At 49.1% G+C, this 16,604-nt stretch overlaps 1 protein-coding gene across 2 annotated transcripts in view; it reads left to right on the forward strand.

Annotated features, from left to right (window-relative positions):
• Nucleotides 1-16,604, forward strand: part of ZFHX3 (zinc finger homeobox 3) — a 174,945-nt gene that overhangs the window by 150,458 nt on the left and 7,883 nt on the right. For both annotated transcript variants that reach the window (XM_075161724.1, XM_075161725.1), the window contains 2 exons: nucleotides 7,311-7,413; nucleotides 8,803-14,262. In XM_075161724.1, the coding sequence (XP_075017825.1) occupies nucleotides 7,311-7,413; nucleotides 8,803-14,262 (5,563 nt within the window). The remainder of the gene's footprint in view (nucleotides 1-7,310; nucleotides 7,414-8,802; nucleotides 14,263-16,604) is intronic.

The raw sequence follows: 16,604 nt of genomic DNA on the forward strand, positions 1-16,604 counted from the left end.
TTGTCGTAATACTCATGTTCTTTATCAGCTCTCCTCCTGTGACATCATCTGAGCAAGCACATGCAGCGTTGCCCAGCTTTCCTCTTACCGTTCTCTCATCTTCTATGACCCTTCAGTCCTCTCGTGGCTCCTTCTCAAATGCCTTTATGCTTTTATCTTCCCCCTTTGCTTTACCAGCTACCTCTCCTCTCATTTTTCTGCCCTCTCTCTTGGCCCCGTCGGGCTCCGCGGGAGCCGTAGGTGCGTCCTGCGCCCCAGCAGGCTGCAAAGGCTGGCGGTGGCCGCTGTGGGACCAGCGCTCCCGAACGACCACAGGAACCACAACTGCCCCAAGTAGGCGCCGCATTGTAAAACCCATTAACAATCCCGCCAGGCTGAAGGTCCCAGCAATCTCTGAATAACAAAATATAGAGAGGTAGGGAAAAGAGCACCAGCAGTTCACGAAGCCTGCGAAGCTGGCCGTGCCCGCTCTAGCAGGGTGTAGCTCTGTGCTGCCGACCACTCGTGCACCTGGGTCAGGGAGCTGTCCCGTTACAGAGACCTCGGTCTCTGTGACCTGCATCCATTTTGATTGGTGTGCTTAAGTGTGTAAATACCTTCTGAGGACTTGACCGAATCTTGTTAGCTTCTAACTAAATTGATGGAAGACGTTTTGACCTTAGAAGAGCAGTGAGCAGAAGCTGTGCCCCTTTCTTACGCCAGCAAGCATAACCAGTTTGCTAAGGGCATCTGTTATGCTGATGTGGGATGGTTCGTTCCTGAGCTGGGCGGCTGGCAGAACACGCGGTCTGGAACAGGTGGAGCTGGGCTGGTCCATCCTCTCGGCCTGAGCAGGTCTGTGTCCTCCAGGATGCAGGGAGACTGGCAGAAGCCACTTGTTAAGGAGCTGAGGGACAACCCACAGAGGATGTGCGCAGTACTGTGGAGGACGGTCCCCTTAGGTGAGCGCAGCTGCTGTGCGGGAGCAGGGCCTCATCCTTCTACTGCAGAGCACAGGACGTCTGCTGAGAACCGTGGAGACTGGCTTAGCCGTGAAGCTCATACTCTTGCTTCTTCCTGGTTTTTCCACCTTGCCATTGCCGCTGGCCCTGGGCAGCTGTTTCCTTTGGTACCCCAAGAAATGTCCAGGGAGGAAGATTGTCTCTCCTGCTTGAAGTCAAGTAGCACGTCAGTCAAAAGGTGGTTCTTTTTTGCATTAAATGACAGGTATTTTGAGAAATGGTATGGCTTGTGCAGAATGTGGCAGCGTCAAAGGTTCCTAATTTTGCTCATTCTAGCTAAAATTCCCATCTCAGTCTGATGTGTGAATCGGGTCTCGGTGCCACCGCGAGGGAATTGCAGTCCAGTAAATGGGAGCCAGGTCCCTTTCGACAGCGTCTTTGCGCTCGGTGTTTGGAGGAGGCTCCAGTTAATAATACGTTATCAGACGCCTTTCAGGAACCTGCAGTGTCTAATATGTCTGTTGCCATAGTAACGGCTGCTTGCTTGTGCTCAGCATCTCGGAGCTGGCTGTTTCGTGCCCCCTCCTTTTCGTATCAGTAAGCAGCCCGGCTGGCTGTCCCACGGGACACCCGGGTCCTCCCCGCCGGCCCAGGCACTGGGACGGGGGCTGGCAGGGCTGCAGGCACAGGCTGAGCGGAGAGGAGTGTGCGCCGCATCCCCACGCAGCGTGGGGGCCGGGGAAGCCCCCGTGGGGCAGGGGCAGGGGCTCCCGCCATCCCCCCCCGTCTCCTGCGGCTTCCCTTCCGCGGGGCTGGTGAACGAATGTGGCCAAGTTCATTTTACGTGGCATTTCAGCCTCTCTAAGCAGGGTCTAATCGCCATCTTTCCATAACAGCCTCTTTGCTAATCTTGGGCCTGCACCGCTTCAGCAGAGAGCCCCTTAATGAGGGTGAAGTGCAGTTCGCCTGCACAGTCGATTGACAAGACTGATGGGCTCAAGCCGGGAGAAGGGATGGCTTCCCGAGAGCCTCCAGGAGCGGGGAGCTCTCCCTCCTCCCACGGCCAGCTTTATCCTTCTGCACATTCCTCTCCCGTCATTTCTGTTGTCAGTTTTCTCGTCCTCGGTTTAGGGCGTCTTCCCAGTGTTTCAGCCGTCTTTCCATCTTTTTCTTTTCTCCCTTGCTGAAGGAGTAATTCTTGCCCGTCCCTGCCATCCTCACTTCTCCCTCTTGCTATCTTTACATTTTTTCCCTCTTTCCTATTGTCTTTTCGTATTGCTCTCTCCCTTCTGCTGTCATTCAATTTTTCTCTCTCCCTCCTTCTCGCCCCCTCTCACTCCCCCCTTTCCCTCTCACTCTGTGTCTCATTCTCCATCTCGGATGAAGGTAATGAAAATAATCGGGCTTCATTAATTCTGAGCCCTGTGAGATGATAGCCATTTGGAGCCATGTTTGCCAATTAGATGGTCTAAATTAGAAGTGACCTTGGTATACTGCCATCGCTTTGCCTCTCTGAGTCTAATGAAGCTTTTCACTCCAGCACCCTCTCTCTCTCTTTGTAATGGAAATTACCTCCTTTGTCTGGTTCGGGAACCTTGCATTGCATGTGTATTTCCCCTGGTTGCATGGACGTAGGGGTAGTAATGTATCTCCTCAGAGCCCTTCTAGAGATTTGCTTTTCAAAGCTGCATGATTTCAGCATTTGGGGGCATTTACGGAGGAACTGCATAGACTGTCCACACGTTTGGTCACTCGGTCCGGAGGAAAGTCAGAGCAGTCAGATCCAGTGTGCAAGGGGAGCTGACTATTCACGCTATCCAAGATTAATTTTTTGGACGTGCCAAGAATATGCTTGTGTCACGTTGCTGGGGCCAGCGCAGGAGGGGTGTTGCAGCTCTGAGCCTCCGGCCCATGCTGATAAGCAGCTCTGCAGTTCATCGTCTTAAAAACCTGGTAGATGCGGTAGTGGAAGGAGCCACGCTTGTCACTGCTGTGTAGGTTGTCACCGGTGAGGAGTGGACCCGCAGGTTGTTCTCCAGACTGGTGACAGGTCTGTAGGTGTCAGGGCATGTGCGATCTGCTGAGGATACTCATGGGGCAGGGAGGCAGGAGACATGGCGTGTCAGCCCTTGGGCTTTTTGTAGCTGGACCACGTTGTCTATAGAAATGACCATCGAATTGCGGTGCCCATGCGTGTCAGTGGCTCTCGTCATAATAAAGAAATTTTATCTGCTTAAGGAGATCTGAATTTCATCTGAAAGAGAGGGTCCTTGGAAGCAGAGAGGCTTGTCCCAACAACTTTCCATCTTCTAAGGCAGGTGATTGGCTTCTCTGCAATCTGCTCTAGAGGGAAGTTCTCCAGCCGGCGTGCCCATCTCTAGTAGAGACCACAGAGGAGATGTTTCAAAGTGGGGCGCAGAAGGGGCTGCCACAGTCTCTGGCCCAAACTTCCCACTCCTTCGCTCTTTACCCAAGCAAGTTCCTTGCCCCACCGAGCAGGACAGGGACGGAGTCAGGGATGGGGACGGGGTGGTCGGAGCAAAGGCCCTGAGTGCCTGCCCCAGCACTAGGGGTTTTCTTGGAGACACTGACTGTAGTCATTGAAGTACTGATAAACAGAACCTGATCCACGTGTGGGTATCCGAATGCTGGGCTGTCGGAAAGAGCGGGTAGGAGTGAGCTGCCGATCCCTCCCCACCTCCTGCGTTCGTTTGGACAGGAAGGTCAAGAGCGATGTGGTCGAGGGGACCATTTGCCTTCTGTGCGACAACCTAGAGGAGACCTCAGACATAGGAGCAGCAGGGGGGCGGGCGCCCTCGGGGCTGTGCACAGAGGTGGATCTGGTCTGACAGACAGTGGTGTTTCCAAGCTGGATGGTGGCTTGTGGGCCAGAAGATCACGGCTGCAGCCGTGAAGGGGATACAGTTTAATGTTAGACAGAACAAAGCGAGTATGTACAGAAGAAGGAAAGGGAGAAGACAAATCACATTTGTCGGGGTTACATCTGTAGGGTGTTTTTTTTAATAACGGTTCAAATTGAGTGACTTGTTGCCATTGTGCAACAGCTGGTGTTGAAGAGACATTTAAACAGGGAGACAGAGGTACTGAGCAGAGCTGAGGATGGATGCCAGGATTACATGCCAGGTATTGCCTGCTCAGGTAAGAGGGAGGTAGAGGCCATTTAACGACCACATGCGCTAACGCAGGCTGTGCTCAAAATAAATACGTTCCTCTCTATCACCAGAACAGTTAATGCCATTTAAATACGTCTGAAGTACAAAATGCTGTGTCGTAGAGCACCGCACCTTGTTTATCTGTCGGGTGGCCATGGCCTACTAAACCTTCCTACCCCCTTGGTATTCCCACTATTTGTTCATATTAAAAGCAGCCGCAACATGCAAGGCATTTTCTGCACGTACAAGGAAATGCCATATCCTCGGACGGGTTTGCAGCCTAGAAGGACAGATAGCTCAAAATGGGCAGTCTGGAGATCAGTGTAAATGCAAAATGATTTGAGATGTGCAGTCTGTTTTCACTATTTTTATCTTTGCTACCTGCTCAGGGGGTAGTCCGTGGGGATGAAGAGACAGGGTCGTCCTGCCCTGGAAAATGGCATAGGAAACAGGTGGCACTTTCCAGAGAAGCCTGAATGATGCTAAACAGGTAGAGGGCTAAAGCGGGTCCAGTGCCATATTTTCAAGGTTTTGCTTCCCAGGGCCAGCCCTGTGTGGCTGTCTGGACTGCCTGCAGCTGCCCTACATCCATATCCAGAATTTCTAGTTTCCTGCACTTTTCTCCAAGCTTTTTTCTGTTTGCCTTTTGGGATTTTGTGCCTGTAGCAATTTAATGTATCACAGCCCTTTTTTTGTCTTCTCCCCCCTTTTTTTTCTTTTTTTTTATTGCGGAGGGAGAGGTAGAAGTAGGGGTGGGAGCTGTGGCTATGGAGATGCAGGTAGATAAAGGTAATTACTTAAACACATATAGGGCAGGACTTACTGGTTTGGAGACCCAGATTAAGATGCAGAGGAGCATGTGAGGTTGATGATTATATTTCGGGGAGAGTTAATTGACGGAAGGTGAAGGCAGACAAAGAACCGCTGCTTACTGCCTTCTTGAATCCCAATCAGGAATTATGATTAAAGACGCGGCGAGACAACAGAGGCCTGATGAATTGGTGTCTTTTTTTTTTCTTTTTTGCCGTCATTCACACTTGATTGACTTCAACCTTTCAAGTGCAAAAGTCTCTCTTTTCCATTATTATTCATAGCCATCTGAGTTTTTCTAATTAAAGTGTATGAAAACAATTACTGATCCGTCGTACTGAGTGTGGTAGTGGGGATGGCTGCCTTACTGTAATGCGTATAAAAAGCCCACAGTTTTCTATAATGATGTGCAGCTGAGGTGTTAGATAATTTTATTCTTTTTCTACTCTGTTGGGGTTTTTTTTAATTTCTCATGATTTATTTTTCATAATTCCTAAAGATCCTAGGAAAGCGCTCTCCCTGCTGATAAAGCTAAGAGGGACAGCTCCTTCTTGTCTTCCCTCCTTTGCGTCCCTGCTCGTCCCCCTCCTCCGAGCCCGGCTACCGGGAATTAACCAGTGACCTTTCATGTCTCGCAACCCACCACCCACCACCGTCAGATGCTCCCGCTTAGAGTAAAAGGTGGAATGAATTTGGTGTGCTCAGCTTCCCTTCTGGTGATTTATCAGTGTCAGCTGCCTTTCCTGCAGACGTCTGTGGGACCCAGCGCTCACCTCCGTGCACCGGCCATCCCAGTAAAGGGAGAGAGCTCAGCATTCCTCCTTAGTGTGGTTCGTACGTCTGCAGCCACTCCGATGCGAACATTTGTTTCTGAGGTTTTTCATGGACTGTTTATGCTTCCGTGCACTTAGTGAAGCCAATGTCTAGTTTGTGTTTGCTTGGATTTGACATGTGTGTAGATAAGGAAGATTTTGTGTCCTGCACATGGGTTTACCTTCAGCTTCGCCACGGATTTGCTAATATCTCAAGCAGTTCAGTCAGAGCCTTGCGGTCCTTGACTTTGCAGAAAGCAAGGTACACTGGATGCAGATAACAGCCTCACTCACTCTCGTCTGAAATCCAAGGTTCAACTGCCCTCTTAGTATCTGACAGAAGGATGGCGAGACTTGATTTGCTAGGAAACATACCTGTCTAGGAGTGCTTACTTATGCCTCACTTTCCCAGCAGTCAGAGGCTGGGAGCAGAAGCACCACAAGCATTGCAAGTCAGTGGTGGTTTCTGTTCCTTCAAGTACTACAGCCCTGGTGAAAGGGAAATGTTCCCTGAGCATCAGCGGAATGAAGCGTGCAGCTGCTCGGAGCTGTAGAGGCATCTTCACTTGCCACAAGCATCTAACCAGTACTGGCTGCCGTGCGCTGGAATATGGCATGGATGATGGTGATGAGGTCTGTCTTTCCAGTTGCTGCTGGGGGGAGAAGGGCTGTGGGGCAGCTTTTCAGATGGTGTGAGATATTGACTTTGGACATTCAGAAGGGTATTCATTGTCCTGCGTCTGATGCCAACCACGTGCAAACTGCTAGCGAGGTAGTTTGTATGTTCTATGTGTGATTGGATACATGCAAAGAAACACAGTTTTCCAGAAAAAGATGAGCGTATGCATGTGACTCTTTCAAAGAGCATCTCTAGTTGAAGCATGCAAAATCTCCAGCTCTTTAAAAATGTTGGTGTTCAAGCACTGCACTGGTTATGATCGTGCAAGGTCTAGACAAACACTTGAAGAGAGGCGAAGGGAACACATCAGTCAGAGCAAGGAAAGGGTTACCAAAAGCTTTTCATTTCACAGACGATTTGCTGTCTTTTTAGTCTTTCCTTATTCATCCTTTCCTTTGTCACCTCTCTCCTTATTTGTACTTTTCTTTCTCATGCCCCTCCTTTTCCTGCATCAATACGCTTTGAAAACAGTGCTGGAATGCTCCCTAGTTCAAGATTACAGTGTACTTTACGAGGTATGATTTAATTAGGGGCCTTATTATGTTTTCAGCAGCTTAAGGTGGGCCTTTCAACTTATCTACCTAATTGGTTGCACAAGAAGTTTCACAGCCCATGACAAAACATTGTCAGTGATCAAAGTCTGAATTCTACATAAAGGGAAAATATTAATAATAAGATTATTCTTCAAGTGTGCACAGCTAATTATGTCCAGAATGTAACTGTAGAAACACTTTTGACTGATGTGAGCTTTGTCTAATAAACATGAGTCTCCAGCGAGCTATGAAAAGTGATGCCTCTGACTTTACAATACTGGTGTCTAATTTTGCCACCGAAGGTGTTTAAAATATTTTCCTGTGTTTTTCTTCTCCCCACATCCTTCCCTCCCTGTCTCCAGGTGACAACACCTGAGGTGATGATGCCCAGCAGCATGTTTCTCCCAGCAACCGCTCCAGAGAAAGACGGGAACTCCGCCGCAGAGGAGCTGGGGAAGCAGCCTGGTGAGTGTGGGTCAATGAGGTCCAGGAGTCCCACCACTCCCCCAGCTCCCATCACCTGGTCAGGGACTGTGTCTGGGGACATCTCTGCCCGGGTGAGCTCCTTGTGCCCAGCTGTCTCCTGAGAACCACAGTCGGACGGTGCCCAGGAGGGCCATCTCCCTTCATCTGTGTCAGAAACAGGCTGGTGCCTCAGGTGTTCCCATGGCAGGGCAGAGCAGGGCGACTCAGAGCTGAGGAGCACAGCTCACCGCCATGGCGATTCACATGGAAATGGTGTTGAATCCTTGCAAAGGAGAAGACCAGATGTGAGCGGTGAAAAGCAGAGGTGGTACAGGGCTGAGGGGATTGGTAGAGAAACACCGAAGGTTGCAGCTGCTGCCCTCAGACTGTGCTACCACCTCTACTTGCTCTGCTGCCATTGTAGATCAAGTACATACGCTGGGCACACAGTTTGGGGAGCTTTGAGCTGCTGCCGTCCTTATCCAGTCCAGATGTCCTCCACCTTTTTCATTGCCATGCTGTGTTAGGAAGGCATGGCTGTAAATCAGTGGCTATTTAGTCCTGGCTTTGTAGTGTGATGTGAGAGCATCCCAAGAACATCATTCTGCGTGGGCAGAGGTGTCTGATCTCAAACCTGGCAGGGAAGCGGTGCCGGTCTTCCTTCTGTGCCCTCTTGGAAGGTCTGTAGGGAATCTGGGAATGAAGACAGCCATTGTTACCTTTCAGGCAGACAGCCCCAAGACAGTGATGCTGGTGGGGCAGCACTGGCACAGCCAGGGTGGCTAATGCTACCCTGGGCAATGGGATCCCTTTTTTGGCCTCTGCCCATATAACGCTGTCTTTTCTGGCAGGACTGTGCTCTTAGACCCTGGAAAAGTGGCAGTGCACTGAATGTTTGCTCCTTCTTCTCCCATCCTTCCTCAAACAGCACCCTTTGAGCTGCTGCCAGCAGGACCTGAATTTCATTCCAGTTGTTTCTAGCTTTGTTAGGACCAAGACTCAAATACTACGTTCAGTTTGATGAACCTTCTTATTGGAAAAGAGGCAGGACATCAAAGAAAAACAGCAAAGACAGACAGGTGGCTGAATGGCCTTCACTTAAAAGGAAGAATTAAAGGTGATAAATGCACTAAGGGAACGTGTGTGTGTGAATAATTTCCAGATATTCAAAGTGGGCAAGAAAGTAAATTGTGTAGCGTTATGCAATGGGCCATGATGAGGGTAATGGGCTGGTATTAAAATAAATGAATGAAGACAGAGGAGAAATGTTAGAAATCCTGTCGTCTTGCAGAGAAAAAAACACGGCCATATTAGGGACAAAAAGTGGGTGTTGATCAGCCCTTTTGTGCTGGGGTAATTTCCAGGTTTGCTCTGATTTTGTTTTCGCAGAGATCTCTGAGGACTCGGGAAAGAGTCTTTTGCCATCGGAAAGCGCAGAGCACAGCGGAGATCCCAAGCCCGTTCCGGCTGATCAGAGCTCTGCCAGGGAGGACTCCGGCTTCCTCTGCTGGAAGAAGGGCTGCAATCAGGTGTTCAAGAGCTCGGCAGCCCTGCAGACACACTTCAATGAAGTTCACGCAAAGCGGCCTCAACTGCCGGTGTCCGATCGCCACGTCTACAAGTACCGTTGTAACCAGTGCAGCCTGGCATTCAAAACCATTGAGAAGCTGCAGCTCCATTCCCAGTACCATGTCATCCGGGCGGCCACGATGTGCTGCCTCTGCCAGCGCAGCTTCCGAACCTTCCAGGCCCTGAAGAAGCACCTGGAAAGCAGCCATCTGGAGCTGAGCGAGGCCGACATTCAGCAGCTGTATGGTGGTCTCTTGGTCAACGGGGACCTCCTTGCTATGGGCGATCCTTCACTTGCAGAAGACCACACTATAATAGTCGAGGAAGATAAGGAGGAGGAGAGTGACTTGGAAGATAAGCAGAGCCCGACAGGTAGCGATTCGGGGTCGGTGCAAGAGGACTCTGGCTCAGAACCAAAAAGGGCCTTACCCTTCAGGAAGGGCCCTAACTTCACTATGGAGAAATTCCTAGATCCGTCTCGCCCTTACAAGTGCACAGTCTGCAAGGAGTCTTTCACGCAAAAGAACATTCTCCTGGTCCATTACAATTCAGTTTCTCATCTGCATAAACTGAAAAGAGCCCTCCAAGAGTCTGCTACTGGGCAGCCCGAACCTACCAGCAGCCCAGACAACAAACCTTTTAAGTGTAACACCTGCAACGTGGCCTACAGTCAGAGCTCAACCCTGGAGATCCACATGAGGTCTGTCCTGCACCAAACCAAGGCTCGTGCTGCCAAGCTGGAGGCGGCTGGGGGCAGCAGCAGTAGTAACGGAGCTGGCAACAGCAGCAGCAGCAGTCTCTCTTTGGGTTCATCCACGCCAAGTCCAGTGAGCACTAGCAACAGTAATACTTTTACAACCACCAACACAAGTAATTCGGGCACAACTCCCATTCCCAGCCTGCTCAACCAGGTATCCGGCGACAGTGTGGGAATTCCTCCTTTAGGTAACCCTGTAAGCACTATTTCCTCCCCTTCGGAGCCCAAAGAGGTAAACCGAAAGAAGCTGGCAGACATGATTGCGTCCAGGCAGCAGCAGCAGCAGCAGCAGCAGCAGCAGCAGCAGCAGCAGCAGCAGCAAGCTCAAACCTTGGCACAGGCACAGGCCCAAGTCCAGGCCCATCTGCAGCAAGAACTGCAGCAGCAAGCTGCTCTCCTGCAGTCTCAGCTGTTCAACCCAGCACTTTTGCCGCACTTTCCGATGACCACCGAGACCCTTCTGCAGCTTCAGCAACAGCAGCATCTTTTGTTTCCTTTCTACATCCCCAGTGCCGAGTTCCAGCTCAATCCAGAAGTTAGTTTGCCTGTCACCAGTGGTGCGCTGACATTGACTGGTACGGGTCCAAGTTTGCTGGAGGACTTGAAGGCTCAAGTTCAGCTCCCTCAACAGAGCCACCCACAGCTCTTACAGCAGCAGCAAGGTCAGCTGTCCGTGTCACAACCTCACTCCGTCCTTATACAGCAGAGCCAGCACCCTGAGAAGAAGAATAAATCTGTAGTGAAGGAGAAAGAAAAAGAAACCCCACGGGAAAGGGAAAGTGCAGAGAGGGGAGACAATAATGTAGCATCTAAGGAGTCTCTGCCTGATAACTTAAAGCCCAAAGAGAAGAAGGACTTTGTACCAGGCAGTAGTTCAGAACCTTCCTTACTGCCTCCACGTATTGCCTCTGATGCAAGAGGGAATGCCACAAAGGCCTTGCTGGAAAACTTTGGCTTTGAGCTTGTCATTCAGTATAACGAGAACAAGCAGAAGGTGCAGAAGAAAAATGGGAAGACAGAGCAAGGTGAGAACTTGGAAAAGCTTGAGTGCGATACATGCGGCAAGTTCTTTTCAAACATCCTTATCCTGAAGAGCCACCAAGAGCATGTTCACCAACATTACTTTCCCTTTAAGCAGTTAGAGAGATTTGCCAAACAATACAGAGAACACTATGACAAACTGTACCCACTACGGCCTCAGACCCCAGAGCCACCGCCACCACCTCCACCGCCCCCACCTCCACTCCCTCCAGCACCTCCTCAGCCGGCTTCTACTCCTACCATTCCTACTTCTGCCCCTCCGATTACCTCTCCTACAATCGCACCAGCCCAGCCGTCTGTGCCACTCACCCAGCTCTCCATGCCAATGGAGCTGCCCATCTTTTCACCACTTATGATGCAAACCATGCCACTACAAACGTTACCTGCTCAGCTGCCGCCCCAGCTTGGTCCCGTAGACCCTCTGCCTGCCGACTTGGCCCAGTTGTACCAGCATCAGCTCAACCCTAGCCTTCTCCAGCAGCAGCAGAACAAGAGGCCACGGACGCGGATCACCGATGACCAACTCAGAGTCCTTCGGCAGTATTTTGATATTAACAATTCCCCAAGTGAGGAACAGATCAAAGAGATGGCGGACAAATCTGGATTGCCCCAGAAAGTGATCAAGCACTGGTTCAGAAACACTCTTTTCAAAGAACGCCAGCGCAACAAGGATTCCCCATACAACTTCAGTAATCCTCCCATTACCAGCCTGGAAGAACTGAAGATAGACTCACGGCCTCCTTCTCCAGAACCTCAAAAGCAGGAGTACTGGGGAAGCAAGCGGTCCTCTCGGACACGCTTTACTGACTACCAACTCAGAGTCTTGCAGGACTTCTTTGATGCCAATGCTTATCCAAAGGATGATGAATTTGAGCAGCTTTCTAACTTGCTGAACCTCCCAACGCGTGTTATAGTGGTGTGGTTCCAGAATGCCCGTCAGAAAGCTAGGAAAAACTATGAGAATCAGGGAGAAGGCAAAGACGGGGAACGACGGGAGCTTACAAATGACAGGTATATTAGAACAAGCAACTTGAACTACCAGTGCAAAAAGTGCAGTCTAGTCTTTCAGCGCATTTTTGATCTCATTAAACACCAGAAAAAGCTTTGTTACAAAGATGAGGATGAGGATGGACAGGATGATAGCCAGAATGAAGACTCTATGGATGCAATAGAGCTCTTGACTCCAACCAGTTCCTCCTGCAGCACACCAATGCCCTCGCAAGCTTACAGCACACCTACGTCTTCAGCCAATGCAACCTCCTCAGCTTTTCTGCAGCTCACAGCAGAGGCAGATGATTCCTCCACCTATAGTTCTAAAGTAGAAGCTACAGATGAGAAACCAAAGCAGTCTGAACCTCCAAGTACACAGCAAAACCAAACTCAAGAGAAACAAGTGCAACCAAAGCAAGAGTCTCAGCAGCAACAGGACCAAGGGGAACAAAAGACAAGTTCAGCACACCAAAAGATTTCACAGTTATCCTCCCCCTCTTCATTGCAACAGCCACCTCCCCCTCCTCAGCCCCCTCAGTGCTCCTTGTCACAGTCAAGCCCAAGTCCATCTCAGCTCTCACATCTCTCCCTCAAACCCATTCACACATCCACCCCTCAACAGCTGGCAAACCTACCTCCTCAGCTAATCCCATACCAGTGTGACCAGTGTAAGCTGGCATTTCCTTCCTTTGAGCATTGGCAGGAGCATCAGCAGCTTCATTTTCTGAGTGCACAGAACCAGTTTATCCACCCCCCATTCCTGGACAGAACGCTGGATATGCCGTTCATGCTTTTTGATCCCAGTAATCCACTACTTGCGAGCCAACTGCTATCTGGAACATTACCACAGATTCCAGCAAGCTCAGCCACTTCACCGTCAACTCCAACATCCACAATGAACACACTGAAGAGAAAGTTGGAGGAAAAGGCCAGTGCAAGCCCTGGAGAGAATGATAGTGGGACTGGAGGAGAAGAACCGCAAAGGGATAAACGTCTAAGGACGACCATTACCCCAGAGCAGCTGGAAATTCTTTATCAGAAATACTTGCTCGACTCCAACCCAACTCGGAAAATGTTGGATCACATTGCACATGAAGTGGGCTTAAAGAAACGCGTGGTGCAAGTTTGGTTTCAGAACACCCGTGCACGAGAAAGAAAGGGGCAGTTCAGAGCTGTAGGGCCTGCCCAAGCCCATAGACGGTGTCCCTTCTGCCGAGCTCTTTTTAAAGCAAAGACAGCTCTCGAAGCTCATATCCGATCCCGTCACTGGCATGAGGCCAAGAGAGCTGGATACAACTTGACGTTGTCTGCTATGCTCTTAGATTGTGATGGGGGACTCCAGATGAAGGGAGACATCTTTGATGGAGCAAGCTTTTCCCACATGCCACCAACTAGCAGTGATGGACAGAGTGTTCCTCTCTCCCCAGTGAACAAGACCATGGAACTGTCACCTCGAACTTTGCTGAGTCCATCCTCCATTAAGGTGGAAGGGATAGAAGACTTTGAGAGTCCCTCCATGTCCTCGGTCAATCTGAGCTTTGACCAAACAAAGCTGGACAACGATGACTGCTCTTCTGTCAACACTGCAATTACAGACACTACAACAGGAGATGAAGGGAATGCAGACAACGATAGTGCAACAGGGATTGCAACCGAAACCAAATCAGCATCAGGACCCAGTGAAGGTCTGACAAAAGCTGCCATGATAGCAATGTCTGAATATGAAGATCGGCTGTCTTCTGGCCTGGTCAGCCCAGCTCCCAGCTTTTACAGCAAAGAGTACGATAATGAAGGTACTGTGGACTACAGTGAAACATCCAGCCTTGCAGACCCCTGCTCACCCAGCCCTGGTGCAAGTGGTTCAGCCAGCAAGTCTGGAGAGAGCGGGGATCGGCCCGGACAGAAACGCTTTCGCACTCAGATGACTAATCTCCAGCTAAAAGTTCTTAAGTCATGCTTTAATGACTACAGGACACCTACTATGCTGGAGTGTGAGGTCCTGGGCAATGACATTGGACTGCCAAAGAGAGTTGTTCAGGTCTGGTTCCAGAATGCTAGGGCAAAGGAGAAGAAGTCCAAACTCAGCATGGCCAAGCATTTTGGTATAAACCAAACAAGTTACGAGGGACCCAAAACAGAGTGCACTTTGTGTGGCATCAAGTACAGCGCTCGACTGTCTGTACGTGACCATATCTTCTCTCAACAGCATATCTCCAAAGTTAAAGAAACCATTGGAAGCCAGTTGGATAAGGAAAAGGAGTATTTTGACCCAGCTACTGTACGTCAGTTGATGGCTCAGCAGGAGCTGGACCGGATCAAAAAAGCCAATGAGGTTCTTGGTCTGGCAGCTCAACAGCAGGGCATGTTTGATAACACCCCTCTGCAAGCTCTTAACCTTCCTGCTGCATACCCAGCACTACAGGGCATCCCTCCAGTCTTGCTCCCAGGCCTCAACAGCCCATCCTTACCAGGCTTCACTCCATCCAACACAGGTGGGTACAAGATATTATCACACTGCTCAGAGACACAGCTTAACTTGACGCATCTTTAGCACAAGCAAATGTTCCCTTGAGAACGACTGATAATAGGATACTCAGCCCTTTAGTCAAGCATGTTTACTTGACAGCGAATAAGCAATAGGTATTTTATCTTTAATTCCTGAACTCAGGTTTTCTAGCAAAGTCTGAAATAGAGCAAGATCTAGACATACTGCATATCTCTGTTTCGTTAGCACAGACTAAACATTCTGAAGCACCTTCAAGGAAATGGAAAATAGAGGATTTATCAAACGGAACAGGAAAAGGACTAATGTGCTGAATGCATTGTTCATTATACCTTTCCTTTTTTTATTAAATTCAGTTTATGTAGTGCCATCCCAAGTTTTCAATAATTCTGAACTGTTTCTAGGGAAAAGCGTGATGTGCCTGGTAGCACTGGTGACAGAAACCTGGAGCATCTTTATGTAACGTCCTTATGGTGACCTCCAGGACAAATCCCGATGCAGCTGTGGATTGTTTTTTGAGCAATGGCTGGGCATGACCTGAAAATACCTTCTCAACAATCAACAGTGTAGTCATGGGACAAATCTACTTTGTATTTTAACACGATTTTTCTTAACAATACTACGTAAAAATGAAATTTGGCATAGTCCCTTGGGTGGTCTAATCCCAGATATTGGACTTTTTGTTTTTTGAGGATGCTCCTTTCCCTTGTACCTGGTGGACGGGTGGAAAGTGTAAGATGTGTAGCAAACACTGGCAGTGGAAGATACTGCTCAGTAAACTAGTGGTAGACTAGAAAACTTGATCCAAGGGCCTTGTTTCACCCCCGCTACATCCGTGGCATCCCAGAGACATGCTTGTGTCTGAATTGCCACTCATGACAGAATAATTGATGTTCTCTAGGAGACTTGCTTTCACTCGGCAGACTTCTCTGTTTACTTCTGATGATCCCTCTTCAAGTTGACTTTCACCGGGGCTGCTCTTATGTTTACAGAGATATCCCGAGAACTGATTCCAGTGTCTTGTCTTGGCAACAGGCTGAGTCTCTCTGAGGCTGGAAAGCCTGTGACACTGTAACGCCTGGTATGGTTACACCATATGCCACTGTGCACCTTTGCTTCCTACACTGTGGCAATACAGGTTTACTGCTGTTAGATAGTGTCCAGAAACGATAACTTTCTCTTATTGTACTGAACTAATTGGCTAACGATGAGTTATAATCCATGGTGTGAAGCCTAAATAGGATCTGAGCATCTTCCTGGCTTCTTAATTGGAAACCGGAGTGCTATCAGTCTCCAAAAAGACTTTCTGATGCTTCTATTCAGCAGGCTGACTCGGAAGTTCCTTTTTCAACAGATTGAAAAACTCAGTGCAAATGCTGCCAGGTAACATGGTTATGTCATGTTAATAAAATTGCCGTCTTGTTTTGTCATCCAGGAGGTAAATCTTTGGATAAGCAAATCAAAGCCTTAGACAAAAGGATAGTAGCTGGTGTGAGCCGCTGCGTGGAACTTGAACAGCTCATCTGACATTCGCAGGGGGGACTGGCTGCAGAGCTGCTCGCTGTAAATCACATCACTAGCGCCTGAAGTTTGTGTGTGGCTGGAGTGACATTGGGTATAACACCCGAAAGAGAGCACTAGAGACCCATCACTCAAAACAGGCATCTTTCTCTCCCCTTGGAAGTGGCTGTGTTCACCTTTTTCTCCATTACTGCTTGTCTCTGAAATATCTTCTGTTGACAAATGAAAAAGAGTTAAATCTCACTGTATTTGTTGGGTTCTGGCCTTTCCAAAGATGACTCTCTTGGAGTCAAGATCCTTTTTTCCACGACAGCAGCAGAGAGGATTACCTTGTAGCATGGTTGCTGATGTCCGTGTCAGAAGGTCCTATCGAGAGCAGAAAAGATCAGAGTAAGTTTTTCTGGAATCTGGAAAAGCTTTCTGCTGGGAGTTAAGGCCTCTGCAATGCTTTTTTGCATAGTTACAGAACTCTTCCCCAAAGCAAAAGTAAAATCGTTCTTGACTGTAGTTGTAGGATAGGTCATTGTAATTAAACCATTTTTAAAAACAGTTGCTGTTAGCAATTCTTCTGTTGAGGGCTGCTGCCCATTCCTGCTCGTTGAATCTAGTCCTCGCTGCATGTCTGAAGGGCATCTTTGCACGCCAGGACTTCTGTTCTTACTGAAGATCTCGTTTCAGAGGCCAGAACTAGACCAAGAGGATCTCTTTGGCAAATTATATTGTCAGCCTATCGCAGATTGCTCTGTGCTGTTTACTTAGTACCCCAAATTTAAAACAAGATCTAAAATTACTTTTTTGCACTTCAATCCA

The sequence above is a fragment of the Calonectris borealis genome, chromosome 12, assembly GCF_964195595.1.
Source record: "Calonectris borealis chromosome 12, bCalBor7.hap1.2, whole genome shotgun sequence".
NCBI lineage: Eukaryota > Metazoa > Chordata > Aves > Procellariiformes > Procellariidae > Calonectris > Calonectris borealis.